The sequence below is a fragment of the Macaca thibetana genome, chromosome 6 (genome assembly GCF_024542745.1).
Source record: "Macaca thibetana thibetana isolate TM-01 chromosome 6, ASM2454274v1, whole genome shotgun sequence".
In the NCBI taxonomy this organism is placed as follows: Eukaryota; Metazoa; Chordata; class Mammalia; order Primates; family Cercopithecidae; genus Macaca; species Macaca thibetana.
Window position 1 is genome coordinate 59448983 of NC_065583.1, and position 27983 is coordinate 59476965.

General features: G+C 37.7%; 1 protein-coding gene across 1 annotated transcript; it reads left to right on the forward strand.

Annotated features, from left to right (window-relative positions):
* The first annotated feature begins 6902 nt into the window (after positions 1 to 6902).
* Positions 6903 to 20920, forward strand: LOX (lysyl oxidase). The gene is made up of 7 exons (XM_050795560.1): positions 6903 to 7549; positions 7904 to 8012; positions 9373 to 9510; positions 10732 to 10888; positions 14404 to 14499; positions 14837 to 14952; positions 18246 to 20920. Exons 1-7 carry the CDS (start codon positions 6919 to 6921, stop codon positions 18250 to 18252), a joined length of 1254 nt encoding a protein of 417 aa, XP_050651517.1. The 5' UTR covers positions 6903 to 6918; the 3' UTR covers positions 18253 to 20920.
* Positions 20921 to 27983: the final 7063 nt, after the last annotated feature.

Below are 27983 nucleotides of genomic sequence, written 5' to 3' on the forward strand. Positions count from 1 at the left end.
CTGCTTCACATAACAGTTTAATATGGTGCTTATAACAGGCTAGTCCCGGGTTCAAGATCCAGCTCTGCCAAGTTTTAACTGAGCATAATGCTTTATCTCTCTAAGCTTTATAGATATGTTCCTTATCTATAAAATGAAAATATTAATAACCACCTGATAGGGTTATTGTGAACATAAAAGTGAGATAATACATTCAAGCACGTTGTATAGTTCCAGGAGCATAGTAAATGGTAAGAAACAGAAATTATTATTAGTAATGAGAGGACAGGTATTGTCCTGTTAGAGAGGGAGATGAAACTGGGGGAGTTTTTATAATTACTTGTTTTTGCTTATTCTTTAAATTATTTCTTCCCTTGACTAGGCTTCTATTTAGCAAATTGGAAAAGACCCTGTGTATTCAACTCAATGATTCAGGCATTGGAGACTCCTTAACCACAGATCATTTAAAGCTATATAAATTCATTTTGATGTTTTCACTTAATATTTTCTTTTAATCAATGCATTTATTATTTTTCAATATGCCATTGTACTATAGGCTCTTATGTTAACCATTTCAAAAACTTATATAGACCATTGAGAATAAAGTATAAAAGATATCTCACTGGCAGACAAGCCTGTCTTATTCACATAAGTAGCCTAGAATAGTGGTCAAAGGGTCCAGTGCCATTATGTGACCTATGGGAGACACAGTTCCCACAGACTTCATGACACAGGGCTTAAGTTTTTTTCTCTGTGCCTTCTGAAAGAGATAACTGTGATCCATAAAATAGTTGAAATATTAGAAAATAAATAAAAGCCAGAGAAACCCATGTTTACTGCAATATAGTTGCAGGACTAATTATAACTAACTGAGCCTGTTTAAAAGACTCACGGCTTCAAGAGCCATTATATAAAAAAATTTCAGGCCGGGCGCAGTGGCTCAAGCCTGTAATCCCAACAAGCACTTTGGGAGACTGAGGCGTGCTGATCATTTGAGGTCAGGAGTTCAAGACCAGCCTGGCCAACATGGCGAAACCCTGTCTTTATTAAAAATAAAAATAAAAAAATTAGCTGGGCGTGGTGTTGCGCACCTGTAATCCCGGCTACTGGGGAGACTGAGGCAGGAGAATCACTTGAACCTGAGAGGTGGAGGTTGCAGTAAGCTGAGATTGCACCACTGCACTCCAGCCTGGGAGACAAGAGTGAAACTCTGCATCAAAAAATAAAAAAAAAAATTCATTGTTTGATTAAGGTGCTATATAATCAAGAGTAGCATTCTAATCATAACAGAAAGAAAAAAAACCGATTCTCAAAGTTGACCTCAAGCATAATTGTGAAACAAGTTTTCACTTCCACAGCCTCATCAACATTTTCCTTCCATTCTGCCTTCACTCCAAACACACATAACACCATCAAATATTCTGAGATCTATCATTTTATAGGAGAGAGGGACAAAACAATTAAATCTCAGATAACTCCCATTACGATGTTAGTCATTCGTCATCTTGTTTTCCCTAGGCCTTAAGAGAAGGCAATGCACATTGAGTTAAGTTAAAGCACAGGAATGATTGTTAATAGCAAGATTGCAATTGCTGCATGCGATAGGCAGAAGAAGAATATAAGTCAGGACTTATACCCCACGATTTTGGAGGATTATGCCTAGGTTATTTTAAATGACTTTTAGGGTATTGGGACAGTGAAACTGAATCCAGCAAGAGCTTAGGAGCAGAAAATAAGTCCAGAGGTAGAACTAGGAGCACACCTCATTCTATCAATTAATAACAAAAATGACCCTAGACACCCCACAGCATGAAGAACGTTGCCATTTTGCCATTGGACTGTCCATCAGAACCAATTAAATCATGTGGACTTTACTTGTAAGCAATTTTGCCAATTAGCTGAACCCTTATTTTTATTGTTAATAGAATTAAATTACTCTGAACTCTGATTACCGGTACTTCAAAGACCCATTCTCCTATCATATCACCTGTTCTCATTTTCCCATTCTGTTTCAGTAACTAACATTCTTTACTTCATCACATATGAACATGCATTAAGGACACCAGAATGAAATACTTTTCTATTCCTTAGAGTTAAAATTTGCTTTTCCATTCCTTAGGTGGCCCAAAGGAATGGGTAACCAAGCCAGATATATTTAAAAGTTATTATTTCTGGAATTCTTCTACTCAGTTTGTTTATACATTTTTTTTTTTTCAGTTCGGTCTTGACACACAGTCAAGTGTGTACCCAACTGTCTACTTTTTATATTTGGGTGAATACCTGGAAGTGGTATGTGGCAGAAGGCAAGGATGAGTAGTAGAAGGGAACACAAGCACACTGTTAACTTTAAGGCTGACTTACTTCTCTTCTCCATTTCACTCCAAGTAAAAGATTTCTAGTTCTATGTTTCACTCTGTTACATTTCTTAATTACTTTTTAAGTATCCTCAATGTCCTAATTCAACACTCAGAGTGTATTCTCCTTTGTGTTAGATGGTATTCTGTTTTCTCAATCATTTTCCCCTTACACACCTCCAACTTTCCACTTTTTAAATTTTATTATCTATGCTGTTTTGTTTTCAAACCACATGGAACCAAAGCACATACAACTATTAGTCTTTACCAAAAAACAAGATTCGTATGAGCTTCTTGAGCCCCAAACAAAAGAATTTACACTTGAACCTGATTGCTTTGACTGTGGCATTACTGTTCTGGCTTTTGCAGTTCAGAGGCCCTGCTTTATGGTTTGGGCTTTCTGTTTTCCATTTATATGAAATGTCCCACAAAAATAAATGCATTTAACAAATACCAGGAACATGGCATTACAACAACTTTCACTTCTCGACCAATGGGCCAGACATTGCAGTTTAAAGATTTGATATTGATGGACATGAAACCCAAAAAAAAATAATTAGCAACACTCCTTTTTTTCTCTTATGGCACATACTGCAGAATTGTTCACAAGAAGAAAATCTCATGGTCAAAAGTCCAATCAGCTGTGGATCTTATCAAAGCAAAAAAGCTGTTTGTATCTTGATGTAACTGTGGTTTATTATTATTATTGTCATCATCATTATCATCACCGTTTTGAGTGGAAAGGAACTATGGTTTCTCCAATTTTGTGAATAATAGTTTTGCTATTGAACAGGGAACACAGTGTGTGGCTAGTTCATCTCCCGCAGGGCTTGCAAATACTGTGTTGTCCCCAAATGTGGTAGCCACATGTCTGTTTTTCAGCTGGCAGAGTCCTAAGCCAGAGAGATTTTAGAGGAAATGAAGGAGAGTGAAAATCAACTAAAGTTTTCATTAGCATGTGTGACAAAGGGCAGTGTGTTTTTCTCTTTTGGTAGTGTGGACATGTTTTAAATAATAAATATTGCACGTCATTACTGCTCTAGTCAGTTATTCACACTCTGATAAGAATTTTAAAGTCTGTTGGAACAAATTTGGAAAAAGAATCAACTTCGTTCAGCTCTAAATTTTTAGTGCTCATGTGTGCAAGTCACTATTATGGTATACTACACTTCAGAACATATATGTGTTCAAGAAATGTTTGTAAAACAAATAAATATATATTGAATTTCACTAATGGAAAATATGTAGAATGAGAAAATTGCAGTCTGCAGATTCTAACATCCAATGTTTTAAAGCCCAACTAAAAAATTATTCGATTAAATATTAATAATCATAATGAACACATTATAATTAATAAATTGAAAGCAACTGGAATAACCTGAATTTTCACAAAAATCAGAGATTTTAAAACTAGGAAACGTATTTTAGAAAGAATTTGGTTAATCTTTGAATCTTAAATATAACAAAAGCCCGAGAGAGTAGATAAACTCTCCAAAGATATACAGCCTTTTTTTTTTTTTTTTTTTTTTTTTTTTTTTTTTTAATTAGAGCACTAGGATTGGAAACAAGGGCATTTTATCTGGGATCCAATGTAAACTTTCTACCCTCCCATTAGGGGTGCTGCTTTGGTCTGCCATTCTGACACTATGTCTGGCATAGCAGAGGTCTTCCCTCAGGAACCTGTGGTCAAGTAATAGCAGTTTCAGGCTTCTCTCGTCTGGGGAATAAGCTGTTCATGGGCACATGTATAGCCTTTTTCAGATGAGGGATAATTACACTCTTTCGCTTCCTGCTTCTCCTGTAATTTGGCCTGTCCATCGAAATTATAATCTATACACCTGTTTCTTCTTTTTCACTCCATCTTTCTTAGTGGGTTTGGAGGAGTTGAGTAGTTTAATTTTAAGCACTGCAGCAAGTCTGTAAAATGACAGCTAGGGGTGTCTCTGACCCTTATAGGGAGAGTGAGATGTCACTGTTGACTTGCCATCAATGGGAATTGCACTTGAATGTCCACCTTCAAGTGCAAATTATCATGTAAGTAATAGATTTGCAAACCCATTGGCAAGCTTCCATGTGATATTTCCCTGTGACCAAGGATGCTGTGCAGTCATGGGTGGGGGAAATCTAACTTGACTCAAATTGAACCAAACCCATCACCCTGAACTGAGAATCATGTGAACCAATTAGCTGACAGAAGCAGCCACACCCTGTTCAGTGTCAGTCAGGGTTCTTAGGTGGAAAACAACAGAAATTGACTCTGACCATGTTCAGTCACAAAGGAATGTATGGGGGGGTGGGGAGGAAGAAAGAAAGAAGGAAATGCTGAAGAACCAGGTCTCAGAATGTACTCACCTAAAGTAGCTTGGGGGGCGGGGTGGGGTGGGGATTAATGTAGCAAGACATAATGGGCACTTTTTTGTTTGTTTGTTTGTTTTTTAGATGGAGTCTTACTCTGTTGCCCAAGTTGGAGTGCAGTGGCGGATCTCCGCTCACTGTAACCTCTGCCTCCCAAGCTCAAGCAATTCTCCCACCTCAGCCTCCAGAGTAGCTGCGATTACAGACATGCACCACCACGCCTGGCTAATTTTTTGTTTGTTTGTATTTTTAGTAGAGACGGAGTTTTGCCATGTTGGCCAGCCTGGTCTTGAACTCCTGACCTCCAATGACAATGATCCGCCCGCCTCGGCCTCCCAAAGTGCTAGGATTACAGGCATGAGCCACTGCTCCCGGCCTGGGCACTTTTCTTTAGTAGTTTGAGGAGCAACATTTTTGACACTGTCCTTCTGCTCGAGATTCAGTTCCCAGATAAAATTAAACCATCTAGAGAGATGGCTTGATTAGCCAAACTTGGATCTCATGACCTCTTCTTGAAGTGGGTAAGTCTCATAAATGCTCAGTCCTTCCACTCTGCAACTGAGTGGGATGGGCGGGAAGCCCCTCAAAGGAAAATCCAGTTGTTCTCACTAGAAAGAAAAGGGAAATGGATGTGAGGCAGTCAAATCAGCAGAGTTCCACCACATCACCAAAATGCAGTGATTAAATACGGAGAGACAGAGACTAACAGAGGTATATGAATATTGAAGTATGTCTGGACAACAGCCCAATGATGAGACCAATAAAATGGTAACCAAAATCTGGTTTTGAGTAGTAGTGTTAAATCAGACCATTTAGTAACCATTTTTTTTGTTGCGAGGTTTCTAGCACTGCCCAAACCCTGAGTGGTATATGAATAACTGGTCCATTATGTATCTCTTTCCAGTCAACATAATTTATCCCCTACCTATATTCTCTTCTGACCACTCCTACTTCCTTCTCTTTACCAAAATCTGAACTCTAAGGCTGTTTCTTCAGCAACTCCCTTGTTTAGATTGGAAGATAAATCAAACAGCAAGCGATGTTTTACTGACTTTCAGTATTTAACAGAGATGATTTAATTTTTTTTTTAAACCAAAGTCAAACCTCTTTATAAATAAGATGAAGGAGAAAGATGTCTTATAAAATGCATATGTGAAGATGCCTTCTGAGTGCTTTCTCGTGCAGACTTGTTCTAGTCTTTAGTAAATCTTCCTTATAGACACTGTGGAGATGAACGATTGCTCTCCACTTCCACTCAAAGTACAAATCAGGCCGGCATTTTGAAAAAGAGACAGGTTTATTCATTGCTGCAGCGTTAGCTGGCTTTGTTCCCTGTAAAATTTCACTTTTGGTTATTAAAATATTCACTGTAGGAAATAAATTTGTAACCCATTTCTCATATTACCTACACACAGAAAAACAAAATTTGATATCCTGGGGTTTATTTGCTGAGGGCGCTTCCCATAAAAGCAAGTGAGTGTGCGTTGGGAAATGTGTCTGGTTAACTCTTCTATGGATAAACTTTAGTCACAATCCTCCCCCGCCCCCCTCTCGCCCCCAGCACCCTCCCAACCTCCCGACTTCCCGCCTCTCAAGGGCTGGTGACCTAATAGCATTTTTCTTCGTGCATATTTTGGCGTCGCCCCATGGCCTGGCTGCCTTCGCCTGTCTGAGTTTTTTGAAATTCCTGCATGTTCGCCCCAGATTAAGCCAGTGTGTCTCAGGATGTGTGTTCCGTTTTGTTCTTTCCCCTTAACGCTCCCTGTGCAACGTGTCTGGGGGGAGGAGGGCAGGGAGGGGAGAAAGGGAGGGGCAGAGGCGAGGAGCTGTCCGCCTTGCACGTTTCCAATCGCATTACGTGAACAAATAGCTGAGGGGCGGCCGGGCCAGAACGGCTTGTGTAACTTTGCAAACGTGCCAGAAAGTTTAAAATCACTCCTCCTTCCTTCACTCCAGACACTGCCCGCTCTCCGGGACTGCCGCGCCGCTCCCCGTTGCCTTCCAGGACTGAGAAAGGGGAAAGGGAAGGGTGCCACGTCCGAGAGCAGCCGCCTTGACTGGGGAAGGGTCTGAATCCCACCCTTGGCATTGCTTGGTGGAGACTGAGATACCCGTGCTCCGCTCGGCTCCTTGGTTGAAGATTTCTCCCTCCCTCACGTGATTTGAGCCCTGTTTTTATTTTCTCTGAGCCACGTCCTCCTCGAGCGGGGTCAATCTGGCAAAAGGAGTGATGCGCTTCGCCTGGACAGTGTTCCTGCTCGGGCCTTTGCAGCTCTGCGCGCTCGTGCGCTGCGCCCCGCCCGCCGCCGGCCAACAGCAGCCCCCGCGCGAGCCGCCGGCGCCTCCGGGAGCCTGGCGCCAGCAGATCCAATGGGAGAACAACGGGCAGGTGTTCAGCTTGCTGAGCCTGGGCTCACAGTACCAGCCTCAGCGCCGCCGGGACCCGGGCGCCGCCGTCCCCGGTGCCGCCAGCGCCTCCGCCCAGCAGCCCCGCACTCCGATCCTGCTGATCCGCGACAACCGCACCGCCGCGGCGCGGGCGCGGACGGCCGGCTCATCTGGAGTCACCGCCGGCCGCCCCAGGCCCGCCGCCCGCCACTGGTTCCAAGCTGGCTACTCGACATCTGGAGCCCGCGAAGCTGGCGCCCAGAGCGCGGAGAACCAGACCGCGCCGGGAGATGTCCCTGCGCTCAGTAACCTGCAGCTGCCCAGCCGCGTGGACGGGATGGTGGGCGACGACCCGTACAACCCCTACAAGTACTCTGACGACAACCCTTATTACAACTACTACGATACTTATGAAAGGCCCAGACCTGGGGGCAGGTACCGGCCCGGATACGGCACTGGCTACTTCCAGTACGGTAAGTACCCCCAAGTCCGCTGGAACCACCCGTGCACCTGGTCCCCAGCTATGTGGCTTCTCGACGTGGCTGCCTGGGCGCGGCGGGCCCCGGTCCTCGCAGATCCAATCCCTCCCCCAACGCGCCTGCAGTGGCAGCCCTGGAATCTAGTGCAAACCGCGCGTCTGGCCCCTCCTGCTTCCTTTTCACATTGCTTTGCAGCCCCGGGAGTCCCCAGTTCTCTTGCTGCCCCCTGCTCCACTCTGCAGTCCCGGTGGGAGAAGGGTGAGGAGTAAGGGACCTAGAGGGGTAGGGAGTTGGAGCGGGGGGCGCCGGGTTGTTTCACTGCTGCGCCCGTCGCCTGCTGACGTTTAGGTCTCCCAGACCTGGTGGCCGACCCCTACTACATCCAGGCGTCCACGTACGTGCAGAAGATGTCCATGTACAACCTGAGATGCGCCGCGGAGGAAAACTGCCTGGCCAGGTACGGGCTGAGATGTCTGAGGCCCCGCTCCCCGGTCTTCCTTCAGGGGGCGCTCTGGTGCCTGCTTCTGACTGCTACTGTTCCGCGCAGACAAGTGTTAGGAAGTGGAACAAGAGCTGGGAAGTGGGACGTGACCTCCTGGGCATGCTGACCTGGACGGAGAGTTAATATTTTGAAGATTTCTGTGGGTTCTGTCTCAAACTGCAGCACGAATCAGAGAGGTGGCGCAAACCCTTATCCTGGAGACTGAAGTCTCATGCTCTTTTTCCAAGATACTTAAACTTGGGAGTCGATTGTTTCCAATCACTTTTCATAAAACAACTATACAGTAATTCAAAACATTGATTGTAATGAAGGGTGTGTTAATACCCCCTTAAAAGAATGGGGGCAAATTTGCCATCGTAGCCTCATTGGTAAAGACTAAGTTTTCCTCTTTTGTTTGAGACCACGATGAACTTGGTTGTTTCGGTATTACTTCAGCCAGAATAAGACCATGAGCAAGAGCTTTGTTCTTCCACTATTCTAAAATAAAATAGTAACTCTGAGATTGGGGTTCTCTGAGTTAACTGCTAGGAAACAGCAGAGGGAGCAAAATATGTTTTAATAAAAATTTAATCAAAAATGTAAAGTGTAAAATAAGGTCATCAATACCATCTGAACATATAGCCACACTAAATATATTAGTAGGAACACAGTAATGTTTATTTGTACATTTCTTCTACTTTGACCCTTTACAATTGTCAGGCTAAAGGAAGTGAAGACATCCAAGCTCATTTTCATTCCTGAGTCTTGCATCACTCACACCATTGAACTCCCTATGATGTTTTTACAGTACTGCCATTGTTTTGGGGTAGTGAAGTTACAAAATTATTAATTTAAATCTGGGTATGCTCTTCTAGAGTTATTTCCTCAGTTTGCAACTTATTAACTATTTTGAAAGTTTTGCTAAATTTGAAGTTCGTAATATCTGTGAATTATTTTTTATTGGGGGATTATTTCCACTTCAGTTTCACTCGTTCATATGATCAAACTTGAATTGATTCTAGACATAAAGTTTACTTCTGACATTTAGATTTTTAATGCTTATTTATTATGTTTTTACTGTTAAAATCTGTGGATTTCCATAGTTGGTATTCATTCACTTATTCACCAAATATTCATTGAGCTCTGACTGCTCCAAGACTGTTATAGGAGCTTTTCAGCAATGAACCAAATAAACCAAATGCCCTGGCCTCTTGGAACTGATAGTCTAGCTGGGGAAGGAGGATTGTCACTACTATATAATGGAGGTTTTATTTGTAGTTTTGTCTTTAGTTAATATTCTATGAATATAATAATTTTTCTTTTTTCAAAATCACAGTACGGCATACAGGGCAGATGTCAGAGATTATGATCACAGGGTGCTGCTCAGATTTCCCCAAAGAGTGAAAAACCAAGGGACATCAGATTTCTTACCCAGCCGACCAAGATATTCCTGGGAATGGCACAGTTGTCACCAGTAAGTAAATGGGCCTCCTGGGTACTTTTGAGTTGCTTTTCAATTTTCGGGTGATTTTTGACATCACAAATGCAAGTCTTATTTCTTACCTAAAAGGAGAAAATTGCTATTATTTATATTTTGATTTTTTCTCTATGTAATTTGACATAACCCATCTACTACAGGATCCTGTTATCTTTTGAAATAGAAAATCTGAGGCCCAGCTTATTAAAGCTGTTGATAGGATACAGCAATTGACTTCAATAAAATTTACTCCAATGCATTACACATAGAATTTCTTTAAAAGTCCATTACAGCCAAGATCATCTACAGTTAGTTAGCATTAAATAGCCTTTCATAAAGACCACACGTTTTTTATCACAAGGATTCAGAAACCATTCTCAAAGAAAGATGTAGATGATACACTCCCTAAGCTCAAAGAGACCTGTATCAAACCCAAGGTGGTTGCCTGTTCTATCCTAAATTTAAGGAGTTTTACATAAGGTAATTCTATCATTTGCCTTAGTAACTTGCCTGGGTGTTAATTGTCAGGAAATCCTGATGTGTAGCCTTAAACTTACTTCCTGAAATCCAAGCCAGTCCTCGTTGTTTTTCCTTATGTGGGAAGATGAACAGCTCAGCACCTTCTGTTTAATGAAATGACAAAAGTAGATATAAGTCACCCAATTTCCTGATAAAATAGGAATACTTTATTTCTAAATAAAAGTGTATACTATTTAAATAATAATGGTGGATAAAACATGCCATGATTTCTCCTTTGCGTTTCACTAATGATTTTAAATATGTGAGAACTCAATTTTTTTTAAAATCTCATAGAAACCTTGAAAAAGTAATGTGCTGCTATTTGGAATGAAACATCAGCAGTGGCAGCCAAGAGGAATACACTAGAGAACACATGGCAAGTTTCACTTCAGAACAGATAATTTATTGTCCATTTCTCTGTAATATTCAAAGACAAAACAGGGTGCAATAAGAGAGCAAAATAATGAACTAAGTCTTTTGTCCTAGTAGCAAAGTTAAACCTTGCAATTTTGATAGATTTATGTCCTGGGGGGCGGTAGGGGGGGAAACCCTAGCATGAATCTCTCTTTTAGAAGATAAATTTGGTCTCAATTTTAATGTGAAAACAAATTTGTGAAGCCATGGGGGAAGTCATTTAATATCTTCATTGCTTTCTCTGTATGTAACTGACCACCATCTTTTTGTTTTGTGGGACGTTAGACATTACCACAGTATGGATGAGTTTAGCCACTATGACCTGCTTGATGCCAACACCCAGAGGAGAGTGGCTGAAGGCCACAAAGCAAGTTTCTGTCTTGAAGACACATCCTGTGACTATGGCTACCACAGGCGATTTGCATGTACTGCACACACACAGGTATGTTGGCACCCTGAAATCTGGAACCTCAAGCCTCAGAGAGAAACAGGTCATCTACCATTAGTTAGCATTAAATAGCATTTCATAAAGAACACACATTTTTATCAAAAGGATACAGAGACCTTTCTCAAAGAAAACTGAAGATGATATACCCCATGAGTCTAGTATTTTCTTTCCTCTCACCTCTCTTTTGTAAAGAATTCAATTTGAGGTCTACGTTGTCAAGATGGAAAATAATTGGGAAAAGGAAAATGACGGCTTGATGATCCAAATTACTTTTGAAATATTTCCCATTATTCATATAGCCCCTATTCATGATCACAGGTCAGTGTGGGTCCTTGTTATGTTCCACAATGAAGAACAGAAAATTACTCTCTGAAAAAGTCTGAATAGTCAACAACATATGCACCCATTCTGTATTCCTTAACTGGCTTAGTAAATAACTGTAAAAAACAAACAAACAAACAAACAAAACCAGATATCTCTGTTTTTTTCACCTGTGAAACCATTCCTTCCTTCTGTTTTATGCTGGAAATAGAATAGTGATTGGGGTTAGCAAATGAAGGAGAAATACATTTCTTTGAAAGCACTTTAAAAAGTTGTCTCTTTTAATAATGCAAATTAGAGCAGAAGGACACCATTTCTTTCTCCACACGTATATATTTAAATCTACAGTATAATTGATGTCAGATGTTGTTGGGATGGATTTTTCTAAAGTAGTGCTGAACTAAGCAGTTTGTGTGTTTTATCATAGGAAAATGCGTGTCAGTTAAAAGCTATGTCAGTATTTCCATATGAAACCCTAATTTGTAAAAGGACATTATAATTTGACTCCCGCCCAGATCTTGGCAAAGGGTAGTGAATGTACATAACTCAGGGTAGAAAGGGATCAGCAGTTGGCATCTTGGGAAGCAAATTCCAGGGCTGTGGCAGGAAGCTGTTTGGTGACCTAAATGTTACCATTGCTTTTTTCTCTGAGCTTAGAACATCATAGCAATTGGAGGGGGAAAGGTTAACTTCTACATGCCTCGGGACAGTATTTATTTTAGAAAGAAGAAATGTAACTTACCCACACATTATTCATGTGTGTGTATAGAGATTCCCTTTTCAGTGATCTGCAAGTCCTGTGCAAGGGACCTGGAGTTTATTCGCCCCATTTATAAAAAGAGGCACTCTGGACAGCTCACTCTGAAATATTTGAAGCTGGGATTTGGACAGCTCACTCTGATATATTTGAAGCTGGGATTGTAGACATTATAGCACTTCTCGTCCCCCCCTTCTTTGGGGTAACCCCATTTCATTTTATATGGTAGCTTTCTTGTTAATCATCTTCCATATATGTTCTTTTTAACCGTTATTCACCAAATCTTGCATTGAGTGATTTATATATTTGATTTTTTTTTCATTAGACCAATTTCTCTTTCACATGGCTTCATTTAAAGGAAAAAATAATCTCTCAATCACCCAGTGATGACTTAGATTAGTTTTACTGAATGCTGCTTAAATGTATTCAAGCATAAAACTAGGTATAACTTCTTTAGATTTATACTTGTATATATTAATAACTCCTGCATTCTGAGATAAAAATTTACATATTAAATATATACAAAACTAAAACAGCTGCATTCACTTATTAATTTAATGTAACAAATAACATGTATTGCTAAAACTCAAATTGCTGATTTAGAGAGTCTCAGCTAACATTCTACATTTAATCTGTTTTTATATTTTGACTTTGCCTACATGAAATGCCTGATTGCCTTAGTAACTCTAGTTTTGGTTTGCCTGTGCAAATAAGCAAAGCTTATACTTAAATTCTGCCAGCTGATGAATTCTAGAGTGCCAATTTTGGCATTTTTAAAGGTCTTTTGTCTATTTGAAGGCAAGATAAGCATTGAAGCATTGTTTAAACCCATCTTAAATGAATATCTAATCCAATGAATCCTTTACAATGTCATGAACATTGTGGTAGTAGTAGAAGTAATAGCTAACACTTATTGAGTATGTATTATATGCTAGAATCAGAATTGTATGCTGGAATCAGACCAAAAATTCTTCATTTTATATTGACTACTCAACATACTGTTAAGTGATGTATGGATCAAGGTAGGAATCTAGACGATAACAATAGAATATGAGTCTCACTGCTGCAACACTGACCCTTCTGAGTTTGACCTGTCTGTGCTATTGTGTGCTGTATGACAGCACAATTCTCCCCTGCTCTTCCTAAAACAAGCTATAGCTAAACCAGCATTGGCAGAGCATGCCAAGGTGATTTTACTCTCTCTTGGGTGACCAAAGTGATCTTAAACAGTAAGGCAATATTGGTTGCTAGAATTGAGTGACAGTATTGAGTTAAAGTGAATCTAGCACGTACTTTTAAATTTAAATTATTGTTAGAATGAAAATACAAGTTAAAACATTTTGTGAAGAACTAATGGAATCAAGAATATACCTACAGACTCCAATCTGAGGAAACTTCTCCAGATTATAACATTCTTAAAAGCAAGGATTGTATTTGTTGTATTTTTCTCCTCCCAGCCTATAGAAGGCACTCATTTACTTATTGACGTGAATGTTTTAGCAAGTGGAGTGATGTGGCATTCATCAGTTTCGTCATGCATTTACCCCTTCAACAAAATATGTCATGTTTCAGTGACTGTATGAGAAAGAGTATAGTGTGGTAGTTAAGAACAGGGACTCTGGACCTTGATTATCTAAACTCAAAACCAGCTTAGCCACTTACTAGCTGGATACCCTTCGGTAAGTTATTTGATCTTAGTGTGCCTCAGTTTTCTCATCTATAAAATGGAGATAGTAATAGCACCTCATGTAGTTGTGAAAATTGAATTTTCATATGTGTGTGTGTGTGTGTGTGTATATATCCACACACACACACACATATATATATTAAAATGTTTACAATTGTTCCTGCCACATACTATTTAATAAATGTTAGTTATTCAAAGATGCAACATAGACTCCACCCTTAGGGAACTTGCAACCTCTGGTTAGCTATATTCTTACATAGCATGATTATAATGCAGAGCAAAAAGGGATAAATACTATAAAAGCTACCCACAATAAAAAGTATCATGGCTGTTCAAAGTACAAGAAGGTAATTTCCAAAAGGGGAAATTGAGGAGGATTTCACTGAGAAGAGGACATTTGAGCTAAGTTAATTATTATGTGCCCTTTATTCTTGAACTGTTAAAATTCTAGAATTTTGGTAGAGAACTATTTTGTTCCTTCAGATTGCATTTATCTCTGGTGATATATGACACTTTTAAGAAGTGAGATGTACTACTACTTATATTAGTCCTGTATCTTTTTTAGCTGGAGATGCTATAAGGCTGAGTAATAAATACTTCTCAAGGGAGATGAAATATAAGTATAGTTTTATGTCAGGCTCTTGTAAGTACTAACTCAAAATTTAATTTGCAAATAATAGCATATTATTTAGCATAGCCCGACCATATACCATCATGTAAAATTTTGTATGTTGTTTATTTTAGGGATTGAGTCCTGGCTGTTACGATACCTACGGTGCAGACATAGACTGCCAGTGGATTGATATTACAGATGTAAAACCTGGAAACTATATCCTAAAGGTGAAGACCTTTGAAAATACATCATGTATTTATATTGCAGATCAATAGGCCTTCCTTTCTGGATTCAAATGTTAAATAATCATGGTATTGGAAGCAATTATACATCCTCAAACTATTTCTAAACAATCTAATCTAATCTAATCTGTCTTATTTTAAAGAACTTCAGGGGGAAATACGCAGTGTCCTTCCATAATATCTCCAGAGTTTAACCACTTAAGTTAAAAATCCCTTCCCTGCTTGATTTACCTAAGTCCCTCATTAACAATTTCCTTATTGTAGCCCTATGGAAAAAAAAATACTGAGGAACTCTAACACAAATGCTGTTTGTGTTGTCCAGGTCAGTGTAAACCCCAGCTACCTGGTTCCTGAATCTGACTATACCAACAACGTTGTGCGCTGTGACATTCGCTACACAGGACATCATGCGTATGCCTCAGGCTGCACAATTTCACCGTAAGTGTTATTTGCTTAGCTAAGTAATTGTCACAAATAATTTTTGTTCATGCTCAAACATTATACATGGAATGTATCTGTTTCTACTACTACAGCAGCTTTCTTGTAAGCAGACCAAAGGCAGAAAATGGTATGCAGTCTGATTTTCTTTTTTTTTTTTTTTTTTTTTTTAATAATGGAAGGCAAAGGAGAATGTACTAAGGTTTTTAGTTTTCAGGAGAAGCTTACTTTTCAGGAGAAGACATAAACAGACCACAGTGTTTACCCAGAAGGCATTTGTGAAGGCCCAATACATCAAATTGCTCAGTATGTAGAGTGGGTGAGCTTGTAGAAGCCCCAGTAGTTGCTTCCTGCCCCTTCCTCACAGTCCCTGAAAGAATTGCTAGGATTCTTCAAAGTACATTTTGAAAACCACCGCCATAAAGTAAGCAACTGAAGAGATCAACCCCCCCGGTCTGTACAAATTAAGATGTCATATATTTGAGTTCTAGAACCATGGATACTAGGAAAATACTCTGCAAAAGATTGAGGTATGTGGAGGTTTCTTCATAACATTCCTTCTCCTGAGACTCTTCTTTGAATGGAATCTTGAAAGATATCTATTCACAGGGAGGTGCTTTGATGAAAATAATGAAAGAAAGTTGGGTAGGTTTGCCTGCGTGCCTGTGTGTCCTGCCCCATCTCCTTAAGCACTACCTCCCCAAGTGTTGCTGGGTGCTAGATTATAATTACATATGCCACTTGAGTTATGGCTTCCCAACAATGAGAATACTATTTCCATTGGAATGATACTCAACACTCAACAGCTTTGCTTTGTCACTGGGGAACCACCAGTGCCACTGGATCATACAGACAGGTATAGCACAGCTCTACTAGAAACTCATAATTAATAGAAATTTCTGCCTGATACAAAACCCAGGACTTTATACATAAAGAAGCAGAGACTGTGCTTTACAAGTGTTGTCACAGCATTAGAGATAGATGAAGCCTATGATAGCAAAAGAATAGCACTGAAAAAATAGTCACATACATTCTTGTGAACATGCCCACAGCACAGAAAACCTGGCAGGTTTTATGGCCCATATTGTGTGGAGTTGGTTATAGTATAACTAACCCCTGCCCCCTACCGCCAGAACACCTGTATAATTTAAGCTAAAATAATTTGCACTTAAATAAACAGATTAGTTAATTTTTCTTAATTTTTATAATTCCTTAATTTATTCATCCATTATCCATTTATTTATTCATTTGCACTCTCATTTTTGTACTGTTTGTTGATGCCCTGAACCAGATATTACTGAATAATGCAAACATAACTAGGACTACTAATCTCTATACTGCTGTAGCCTTATTACACTATTTTCAGTTAATTACTTAGGAATTTCTTTGTTTAATGTCTGTCTCCTGCTCCAGTCAGTGATGGCTGGGGTCTAGTCTCTTGTCCACTGTTATATACCCGTTGTCAGGTACAGTCTGCCACCTTGCAGCCTCTCACTCACTGCTTAATGAATTTCTTTCTCAAATAATTTGAGTAAAGGCATTTGGAGTAGGGGAAGTGAGAGAATTACACATATAACTGTAATAGAGATAACAATATGAAAAGTTTAAAATAAAATGTGATGGGATCAGAAGGACCTTTGTTATAAGTTGGTAACTCCCAAGTATGTCTTACTGACTTCCCACTAGAAATAGGTCTGGAGTGGTCTGTTCCATAGAATGTCTCTTGCTTTTAATCAGTAGATTCTGTTGAATTGGATATTGCCAGGTATTTAGAAGAAATAAAAATTGTTGTATTGCTCCAGCAATATGATTGTACAAGAGGGATTCCTGATGTGGTCACTCATATAGAGTTGTTTTTTTTTTTCCGCTAGTTATTACTGAGTGTAACAAACTTCAAGAGTGGTTGAAGTTGGAATGTTTATAACCAATATAGATAAGATGAAAAAATGAAAAAGTGAAATTACTCATAATTAGTGATCATAATAAAATATCATACTTATTCTGAGTGGAAATATTGGGGAAAGTATAGAATATTTGAGAAAAAACCCCACACCTTCAGGATAATAATGCTCGCTTCTTATATTCTGACTTTCACATCAGGCCTTCCTTCCTAGGAATCAGAGTTCAGAGAGAGAAGAGGTGTCTTTGGGCTGAGTTTCAGGAGTGACTTTAGGATACATTTGAATTGGGCCTTGAAGTCTGAGGGATGCACTGGGGAGCATTAAGGAAAGGAAGCCCAGGGCAAGTCAGCATCACAGGCAACTTGCATGGCAGGAGGAAACTGCAGGGCATGTTTGGAAAAACAAGTCTTCTAGTTTGGCTAAAGCATAAATTTCGTGGAGTTAGGAGTTGGAGAAAAAGGATGGAAAAGTAAGTTGGGGCCAGATGGAAGACAGCCCTGAAGAGCAGGCTAAAATTTATTCTGGAGGCAGTGGGAGGCTGAAGCTTTTTGAGCAGGAAGTGTAACTTGCCTAAGGCCCTCAGGTCATTCTGGTGGCTGTGTAAACAGCAGTGAGTGTCACTCTGAAGACATATCATTTATCAGTTCACTGATTTCTTTTCCTGCCAGATATTTAAGAGCATTCTGTTGATGTGTAAAAGCCACCCAGTAAATAAGTGTGTGCTGTTAATGTACCCTCTCTCCTTCATTTTCCTCATTGAAACAAAATGTATGGACAAGGTGACTCTGAGGCTCCTTTCAGTTATAAAATACTGTGTAAGTTTTTTTTTTTTATTTTTCTCATCACAGAATTTACTGTTTGGAAATTGATAGCTTATGATTTGGCATAAGTGCATTTTTACTTCCTTACATGAAGATCTATGATCGCATTTAAATACAGTAATATTTGATTGATCTTTTGGTCCAGTTTCTGCCTATTAATGTATTATTCTATATCCAAAGTCATGCTGGAGAAGGACTAATTCAAGATGGGGCAGAGGCCTTGACTCTGCTTCTTGGTGGATGTGCCACCCTTGTTCCATGGAATGAATTCCCCTGGTCAGGGCTGCTGGTGCCAGAAGTCCTGCTGTACTCTTGAGTGTTTCAGAACTGGTTTCTTGCCGCTAAATGTGAAGAGTGTAGGCATTGGGCATCTCTGCTGTTGACATAGTCACTATCTTCAAACCATTATTAAAATGATATGCTACTGCATAATTTCACAACATGATTGCTGCTTAGATGGAGGGAAACTGTTGCATAAAGTTTTTAAAAGGTTGACTTTAAATTTGTCTATTGTACTCATTCATTATATTATAAGGTTAATAATTTGTCTTATTTTGTCTTTTTAATCTAGGTATTAGAAAGCAAGGCAAAACTCCCAATGGATAAATCAGTGCCTGGTGTTCTGAAGTGGGAAAAAATAGATTAACTTCAGTAGGATTCATGTATTTTGAAAAAGAGAACAGAAAACAACAAAAGAAATTTTGTTTGGACTGTTTTCAATAACAAAGCACATAACTGGATTTTGAACACTTAAGTCATCATTATTTGGGAAATTTTTAATGTTTATTATTTACATCACTTTGTGAATTATCAGTGTTTCAATTCTGTAATTACATATTTGACTCTTTCAAAGAAATCCAAATTTCTCATGTTCCTTTTGAAATTATAGTGCAAAAGGGTCAGTATTATTTAAGTGAATGAGCCAAAATGACTTTGAAGTGAAACTTTTCTAACGTGCTGGAACTTTAGTGAAACATAATAATAATGGGTTTATATATGTCATAGCATAGATGAATTTAGAAACAATGCTCCTACTGTTTAAATACATATGGACACATCTGGTGCTGAGAAAGAAACAAACACATTACCATTGGTGTCAAGAAATATTACTATATAGCAGAGACATGGCAATACATGTATTCAGATAGTTACATCCCTATATAAAAATTATGTTTACATTTTAAAAATAAGTAGATAACTTTCTTTCTTTCAAATGCACAATTTCATTTTGACTTGAGTCAACTTTTATTTTGGAACAAATAAGTAAGGGAGCTGCCCAATTCCTGTCTGATATTTCTTGAGGCTGCCCTCTATCATTTCATCTTTCCCATGGGCAGAGAGGTTGTAAGTGGGATTCTTAATATCACCATTCTTGGGACTGCTATATGTAAGGCAGCCATGAAACTGGGAAGTCATTTTGATGACTGATGTGATACATCCAGAGATAATATGCATTTAAACATATTAAAATATTTGCCAAAGATACAATTTTCTTGCTGACATAAAATCATACAAACAAGTCCCCCCCAAACCACAACTGTCTCTCAAATAACTTAAAAAAATTGAAAAACATTTTAGGATTTTTCAACTTTTCTAGATTTTAAAAAGATGTTCAGCTATTAAAGAGAGGATTGCTAAAAATTTTATATTATCTAGAACACAGGAACATCATCCTGTGTTCTATTCAGGCTTATTCAGGAATCAGTCACACACATGTGTGTGTCTGAGATATAGTCTAAATTAGCAAAGCTCATAGTATTACATACTTGAGGGGTTGGTGAACAAAGGAAAAATATACTTTCTGCAAAACCGAGGATCATGCTGCGTAATGAGACAGGTGTGATTGCATTTTAAACTGTGAAACCATGTGCCATAATAGAATTTTGAGATTTTCGCTTTTTCCTAAATTCAAGAAAATGAAATTACACTTTTAAGTTAGTGGTGCTTAAGCAGAATTTTTCCTACATTAACCAGTATTAAAATCTCAAGTAAGACTTTCCAGTGCCAGAACACGTTAGGTGGAATTTTAAAAGTGCATTGGCATCCTGTATTACATATCATAGAATTGTAAAGTCAACATCAATTACTAGTAATCATTCTGCACTCACTGGGTGCATAGCATGGTTAGAGGGGCTAGAGATGGACAGTCATCAGCTGGCAGATATAGCGGTACATATGATCCTTATCCACCAGGGCACACGCTTACCAGTAGACAATACAGACAGAGCTTTTGTTGAGCTAGTAACTGAGCTATGGAATAGCTTCTTTGATGTACCTCTTTGCCTTAAATTGCTTTTTAGTTCCAAGATTGTAGAATGATCCTTTCAAAATGTAATCTTTTCTAATAGAGATATTTTAATATACTTGCTTTCTTAAAAAACAAAAAAAAACTACTGTCAGTATTAATACTGAGCCAGACTGGCATCTACAGATTTCGGATCTATCATTTTATTGATCCTTAAGCTTGTATTAAAAACTAGGCAATATCATCATGGATATATAGGAGAAGACATATTCACAATCATTCATTGGGCCTTTTATCTGTCTATCCATTCATCATCATTTGAAGGCCTAATATATGCCATGTACTCACATGCTATGCATTGAGACATAAAAAAGACTGTCTGTAACCTCAATAAGTATTAAAAATCCCATTATTACCCAGAAGGTTCATCTTATTTTATTTTTAGGAAATAAAATTACATGTCTATAAAATTTCAATTTTAAGCACTATTGTTTTTCATGACCATAATTTATTTTTAAAAATAAATTAAAGGTTAACTATATGCATGTGTGTATTTCTAATAATTAAAAATGTGTTTAATCCCTGAAATGTCTGCCTTTGAAATATAACACCTACTACTTGGTTAATTACAATTTTTTTTTTTCAATTAGGAAGCTAAAAATACTACTTTATTCCTTATGTGAACTTTCATTCCCCTCCTGGCACCTCTAAACACACCCAAGTAACTCACAAGTACTGATTTAACACTCAGTATTTTTGAACTTCTTTGAATTATTTTGAATTTTGAATCTCTTCTCTGAATAACTGCCAAAACTCAAAGATAATGATTAGTTGATGGAGGTTATCAATTAATAAAATAAAGAACACAGTCCAGTCTTACCAAACTCTAAATACATTTTAAAAAATAGGAACTGGCAATGATAAAAAGAATGCTGAGTACTGACAGGAGATTGGCTTTTACACTAAAAAAAAAAAAAAAAAGAAAGAAAGAAAGAAAGAAACGGACTAAATAGGAACATAATTTCGGAGTTTATGAGTCAGTTTACAATATGCCATATTAGTAATCTCATAATGATTCAGACCACAGTCTGAGTTAAAGATGTCTTGACCTCTGAGGCTAGCACTCTGTCTTCCAACAGTAGCATAACATATATGAGTATACAACTTGCTTATTTCCAGAAAATCTGTATATTTTTATAGAATAACTTTATTTACAATTTCTATCATCCAATTACTCACTAGGCATTATCTGTAGTAACTTTTTTCGGAATATTCAGATGCTAGAAGAAATGCAATTCACTAAAATTTTCCTGGCACTGAGAGTTAATCTTTAGCAGATTGCATGAAAATACTGAATTCCTGGTAAGGAGATACTTTGTTTATAAAATAATGTGTTTTGATACCAGTCAGTGTATTAACTGCTAACTAAAAAGTACCCTTTTTTCTATATATATTTTTTCTTTTGAACTCATATTCACAATCAATATATTGAATCAGTGAGTTAAGTCTCATTCCTAGCTACCAAAATTCCTGGGCCACTTTTAAACACTAAACATTTCATTTATCCTCTAACCTGAGATGGTGCTGAATTATTTAAATCTGAATGTAAGATGCATTAAATCTTAGCTGATGGTATATAAACATTTAATTAATATAAAACTGCTTGCTATAAACTAAGTAACATGTCATTTGGTGTTATGTTTTTAATGAAGTTTTAGCTTCCCCCAAAGTTTTCAGGAATGTTATTTGTAAGACATTTGTAACTTTTTTGAAGAACTCTTATTTTAAATGCTCAGACATTGGCTTGGTATTCTTCTTTGCATTCTCATATTCTTTTATTATACATCTATACTATGATTGCAAGATTTTATAAAAATGCCTTGAATAAATGATTTCAAGTGTCTATAGTAGTCATTTGTTGTTATATAAATAAATCATCTGAAGTTCATTTTAGGTTAAAATGTTATAAGCCATGGATATGGTTGGTAGTTTTTGTTAATTGCCTTTTGTATTCACAAGTTGTTTAATAAGATCACATGACTGGAAATTTGTCTATGATGGATAAAAATTTAGCTGATGTTTTGTGTAGACACTGTGGTCATACATAAACTTTTATCACCATTACCAGCTACTTATAAGGACACACAGCAGGCATTGCAAGAACAATCACACTGCTTTAATTAGGGTTTACAAGAAATATATCTGACTATAGATGTAAACACACACATATGTACATATTTGTTTAGGGAATACATCTAACTCTAGCTATAAACTATTTACGTAAAGAGATACGTTGCTGTCATAGTAATTCGTATTTAAACCTGCATCAGATTAGCCAGAAATCTCACAACCTGAGAGGGCAAACAGGCCCAAACTTTGGGCAAGTGTTTTTGGGGAACAACTCACAAAATTAACCCACAAAAGCAATTCATCCTTAAGGAGTCTTGCAGGTAAAACAGATGTAGACTTGTGGCTGGCAATTTGCAGATTCGAGTTGCAGAATAACAGTGATACTTAAAACCACAAATTTCCTGTTTCTATCTCCTGCTCAAGGCAAAGCATCATCATTGCAAAGATGATTTCCTTTGTCTCATCAGTGTACAGTGTTTCAAGCAGTGTTCGTTAATTAGCTCAGTAACCAAAGATAGCAGTGTGTAGATCTTTCCTTTTTGTCTGAAAACTTGTCTGTCTTTATGTGACTCATTTGTTAATATTTCTACTCCTTACCACAGATGTTACTAGAGGATTAACACACAGGTTGAATAAATCACTAATCATAGCAATTTGTAGCTTAAAATCAGAGGCCTTTTCCCCATACTTCTTTTTAATTTGAAGAGTAAATAATATTTACATAGAATTAGGAGAATATTGATTTCCTAAAACATATACTAAAGAGTTCCAGTTTCACAAGATACTCAAAAAGGATCCAATATTAAGTAAGTATGGGAAATGTTATCTTTCCCATATTTTGGGAGATTCACAATACTTTTTAGCATATATAAGTATCTGAGAAATCCTGCGGCAAAGAAACCACTTCGTTATCTAGTGTTTCTTAAATTTGTTTTGTCACAAGTCTTTTTTTAAAATAGCTCTCACTATCCTAGTATACAATTTTTGTTGGAAAACTCTGGGATACACCAACTTAAGTAATTTTAAATTTGTAGAAATGAGATCATTTGCAAAGTATTTAAAATAAATGTGGCAGCATTTGAGCTATAGGACACAAGGATACTGGATATCCAAAACTCACTAATTTACTGCCTGCCTCACTTTCTAAAAACTACAGAACATGGTTAAATAAGACCTTTTCAATAGAAAGGATTATTTAACTCTCTAAATCATGTTCTATTTTAGAAAAAAATATAGGTTTTTCCTATTTGTTAGATAACTTGAATGCTTTTAGGTAGCGCTTATTAAAATCTCTTCCCTCACAAATCTTAGTTGTTTATAACACTAGAGTGAAACAATCATTTTCTTCATGGTTCATTCAGTTTGTATACTTAAAAGTATATTATGCATAACTGCATGACTTAATTTTCAATTAAAGTTTTGTACTTCCCATTGTGGGCAGAGAAAAATGGGATTGGAAATAAATGGCTTGGAAGGATGTATTCATATATTTATAATTTGCTACCAATAACTTGTTTGTTTCTTAATTATGCGAAGTAGCCACAAACTTTGGAGAGAGAAAACAAATAGAGCTATACAACCAAAAAGAGAACCATTAAAACAATTACCAAGAATATGCCTGTGTCACTGTTAGAAACAATATCGCCAGTTCTCAATTTATATACCAAATCAAACCAGAGCTCCTGACACAATTGTATAAGTAGGGGCTAAAGACAAATTTAATGATAGAGCCTGATAAGAGATCATTCGTTTTTAAAAAATGAATCAAATAATATTGGGTCTTCATTATATATGTCTTTAGTGACTTAATGCACGAATCTTGAGTCTGACAATTTGGAGCCAATATTACCAGCTAGTCATTTGCAAACTGATGAGCTAAACCCTTGCCATACAGCTAATATTGGAGTCAAGAATTTTCAATTATTATTTTTGACATTATTTTTTAGAATGATGGTATTAGAAAAAAACCTTTTAAACTGATTTATAGTTGGGTTAGTGCTGGGGCTAAGATTCTTGAATAAAAAACAACCTGGTAGCTGCGATCACTTCACATTTGTGTTAGGATTCTAGTTTCTGCTGACAGGCATATATCTTAAGCTTGCCTGGTCAAAAGAGGAATTTTGGGTTCATGTAACCAAAGGACAAGGGTGGAGTTTGCTGTAGGAGCAGATGGAACCAGGAAATCAAACACCAGCAAGATCACATTCTTGCTGCCCATGCTCTGTTTCTTTGTGAATCAACTTTATTTTCTTGGTTTAATTGAGGTTTCATGAAGATGCAACCCTGGTTGCCTGCAGACCGGGGTACATGTGTACACAGCTTATTGACCAGAAAAAAGTGGCATGAACCTGTGCTCCAATTTGAAAAGCTCAGGGGAAGGAATTTCATAGGCTCAGTTTGTGTCATTTACCAATCCTTGATCCAATTGTTGTAGATACTATAGCTGATAAAAATCGAGTCAATTGCCCTTATTTTATTAATCACTGAAGTCAAAAAGGTGAGGCCAAGTAAGAGGATGCTTCAATCCAAATCACATGACTGCATTTTGGCGTATGTGTGGGTATGATGGGAAGGTGGAGAAAAGGAAAATGATGCCCCAGACGGGGGTGAGTTATTATGGATATTGCCAATGAGAAAATTACCAGGACCATCAAGCCGTCATGTTTATGTCCAGAAAAAAGATTAATAAAATCAACATCTACATCATCCAACTCAAACTCTTTTCTTCCAGGCTGCTCACCTACCTGATTTCTGTTGAGAACCCCCTTACTCATAGTATCTAAGGCCTGACTTTCTCTCCAGAAAGAACTAATGCCACCATCTTCTCCACTTCCGTGTTACTTGCCTCCATTGGCAGGTCTAACTAGCCTGCTCATTCCCACCTCATCTTCTGTGTTTCATGAAGCCTTAGTAGGGCATTTTAGGAGGAAAACCCATTCTTACAATTGAGAGAAGATCCAAGTTCCTTATTATTCAACAAGTCACACTGGAGTTCCAAAAAGGAGGGTCAAGGCAAACAGAAAAAGAATAAGAGCAAGAAAGAACTATTCTTTCAAACTTTTGCTTCTACAACTGCTACTCTTTCCCACTGACCACCTTCACCATCCCTGTATCCTGTTCTTTGTCTTTGACCATTAGTGCGAGTCTCCCTCTGGAAGGAGCACATTAGCGTACATTGTACTCTTTACTTCTGTTGGTTATAGTGTACTCTTAACACATTTACAGACACCATAGAATGAGTGCAGTCCAATGGCCAGGTAGAGGGGAAGGGAAAACTTCAGAGAATAGTGCAGCAAAATACCCATGTTCTTCAAGAACTGCAGGGGTCATGGGAAGCTTGAATGAGAGAAACAAGTAGTCAGCTATATCCATCCCTCTCCCAATATTATCTCTTACTACTCTCACCATTCCTTTTAATTAGGGGTATAGAAAAATTTACATGTAGTTTTTTGCTGGGGTAAAGTGGGAGATGTGTGCAGGAGTGACAACTCATCCCAGACGTTCCTAAACCTGAGTCCGAGAATATCTGTGACTGCATTAAATTTGCATTGCAGATCAGAGATGTAAGGGGATGAGGTCAGAGGGATGGGATAAAAAACACATACATGGTACAGTTTCCTCACTAATTTAGGCAACCTGCTCTCTGGGAAATAACAGACCTCCAACCTCAAGAAAATAACTTTCTCCAAGGTCTAGACTGACCAGAGATGCCTTTTAGTCCACAGGGAGTTACCCTGTTATTCTTTCAGAGTTTGAGAAGGCTTGTCAGGAGTGAGTCTCACAAAGCCTTGTTGCCCCATCCCCTACCATTTTCTCTGGGGGAATACTTCTGAGTAAAAGAGACTTGGAAAAAAACTACATATTCTTCTTTTCTCTGTCCTCATGTATAGGGTTTCACAATTTAACTACAGGGGACCCTCTGGCATTCTTTCTATGTCAATGACCTGGCAACACGAGGCCAGTGGGAGTGCTTTAACCTCAATGTTGGTCTCATTTGAATTTTCCAGAAAAATCTAAGAATTGGATTTTGCCCATCAGTATGTTTTAGATCTTCATCCTGGTTTCACTGAAATAATTTTAGTTGGTTAGCATAAATAAATAATGCTCATTTCACTGAGGTACCATGCTACCAGTGCTTCACAAACACCATCAGTTCACAGAATCACAAATTTACCACTGTTTTGGGGCTTACCTAAAAAATATTAAATCAAATGCCCCTATAAACATGAAAGGCCGAGTTTTTACAATGTAGTCCCATATAAAATAACAATGGACAATATCTTTAGAAGCTAGTTAAGGGGAAGTGTGTTAGCTTTTGTGAGAGAGCCCAGATATATAACGATAGATATTAAATATTTAATGAATTGTTACTAGGTTCTAGACATAGGCCTTTATACACATACACACACACAAACACACACACACACTATCTCATTGTCTTCTCACAGCTATGAAGTAGGATCTATCATTTTCTTCATTCTACAGATGACTGGGAGGCTTCAAGAAGCTAAGCCATTGCCCAAGTTATGACAATTCCAAAGAAAACCCAAGGAAATCAATCAAATATCTTAGAATGTATATAAATCCAAAAAACTAATTAGGTAAAAGATACAAAAATTTTCTTAAGCCAGTAATAGCCAATTAAAAATGTACTTTTCAAAATATTTTGTTTATAACTATAAATAATCTTGAATGGTGCTCGTGAAGAAAACCCCAAATATTTGTTGAACAAATAGGGAAGTGTACTATGTCATTCTATAGGAAGACTGAACGTTGCAAATAAATCATGATTTAAATAATATTCCCCTATAATGCTATCAAGGCAGTGAGAGAATAACGCTTTGATAAACTGCTTGAGGTTAAATGGACATCATTTGTTATGTAAATAATTTGACAATATATATCACGAACCTTAAAGAATTCCTCTTGGGCAATAATTACAATTCAAGGAACTTCTCTTAAGAATATAATCAAGGCCAGCAGACATGGTGGCTCATACCTGTAATCTTAGCACTTTGGGAAGCTGAGGAGGGAGAATTGCTTGAGTTGAGAGTTCGAGACCAGCCTGGGCAATTTTGAAAAGACTCTGTCTCTACAAAAAATTTAAAAACTAGCCAGGAGTAGTGGTGCATGCCTGTAGTCCCAGTTGCTCAGGAGGCTGAGGTAGGAGGATTGCTTGAATCCAGGGGTTGGAGGCTGCAGTGAACTGTGATTGTACCACTGCACTCCAGCCTGGGTGACAAAGCAAGATCTTGTCTCAAAAAAACTTTTTTTATAGATACATAAAATTTTATAATATAATCAAATACACAGATAATCTTTATCTCTACACAGATAAAGATTTATGAAGCATAATCAAAACAGTTTAATCATTAGAAATAACCCATGTAAATAACTGTTTACTTACAATCCTACCGAAAGAATTATGGTGCAGCCTCTATAGACTGTGTTTTAAATTTGGGGGTAGGAGAAAACGCTCTGCTGTAATATAAAAATAGTAGTATTGGTTTACATTTTTCTATATGTGTGTTTTGAATGCATTTATATAAAAAAAGAGACTCACAGACAATGCAACGAAAGTTTAGTAGTGGTTAAGTTTGAAACCTTGGATAATGAAAGATTTTATTTTTTCCTTCATTTTTTTTTTGCATATTATGAATTTTCTCTGGATAGCATGCATTATTTTCTAATGGAAATTATCAAACATATAAACATTATAATAATCTGTTGAAACTTCATGTACACATCACTCAGCATCAGCAGTTATTATCAGTAGTTATCAACTGATTATTCCTTTATCCACTACTTCTAAAGCCCCATGCTCATTCTGTTATTTTAAAGCAAATCCAAGATGTCATGTAATTTCATCTAAATTCCTCAGTCAGTATTTCTAAAAGAATAGGAATCTTTCTAACAGAATCACCATATCCTTAT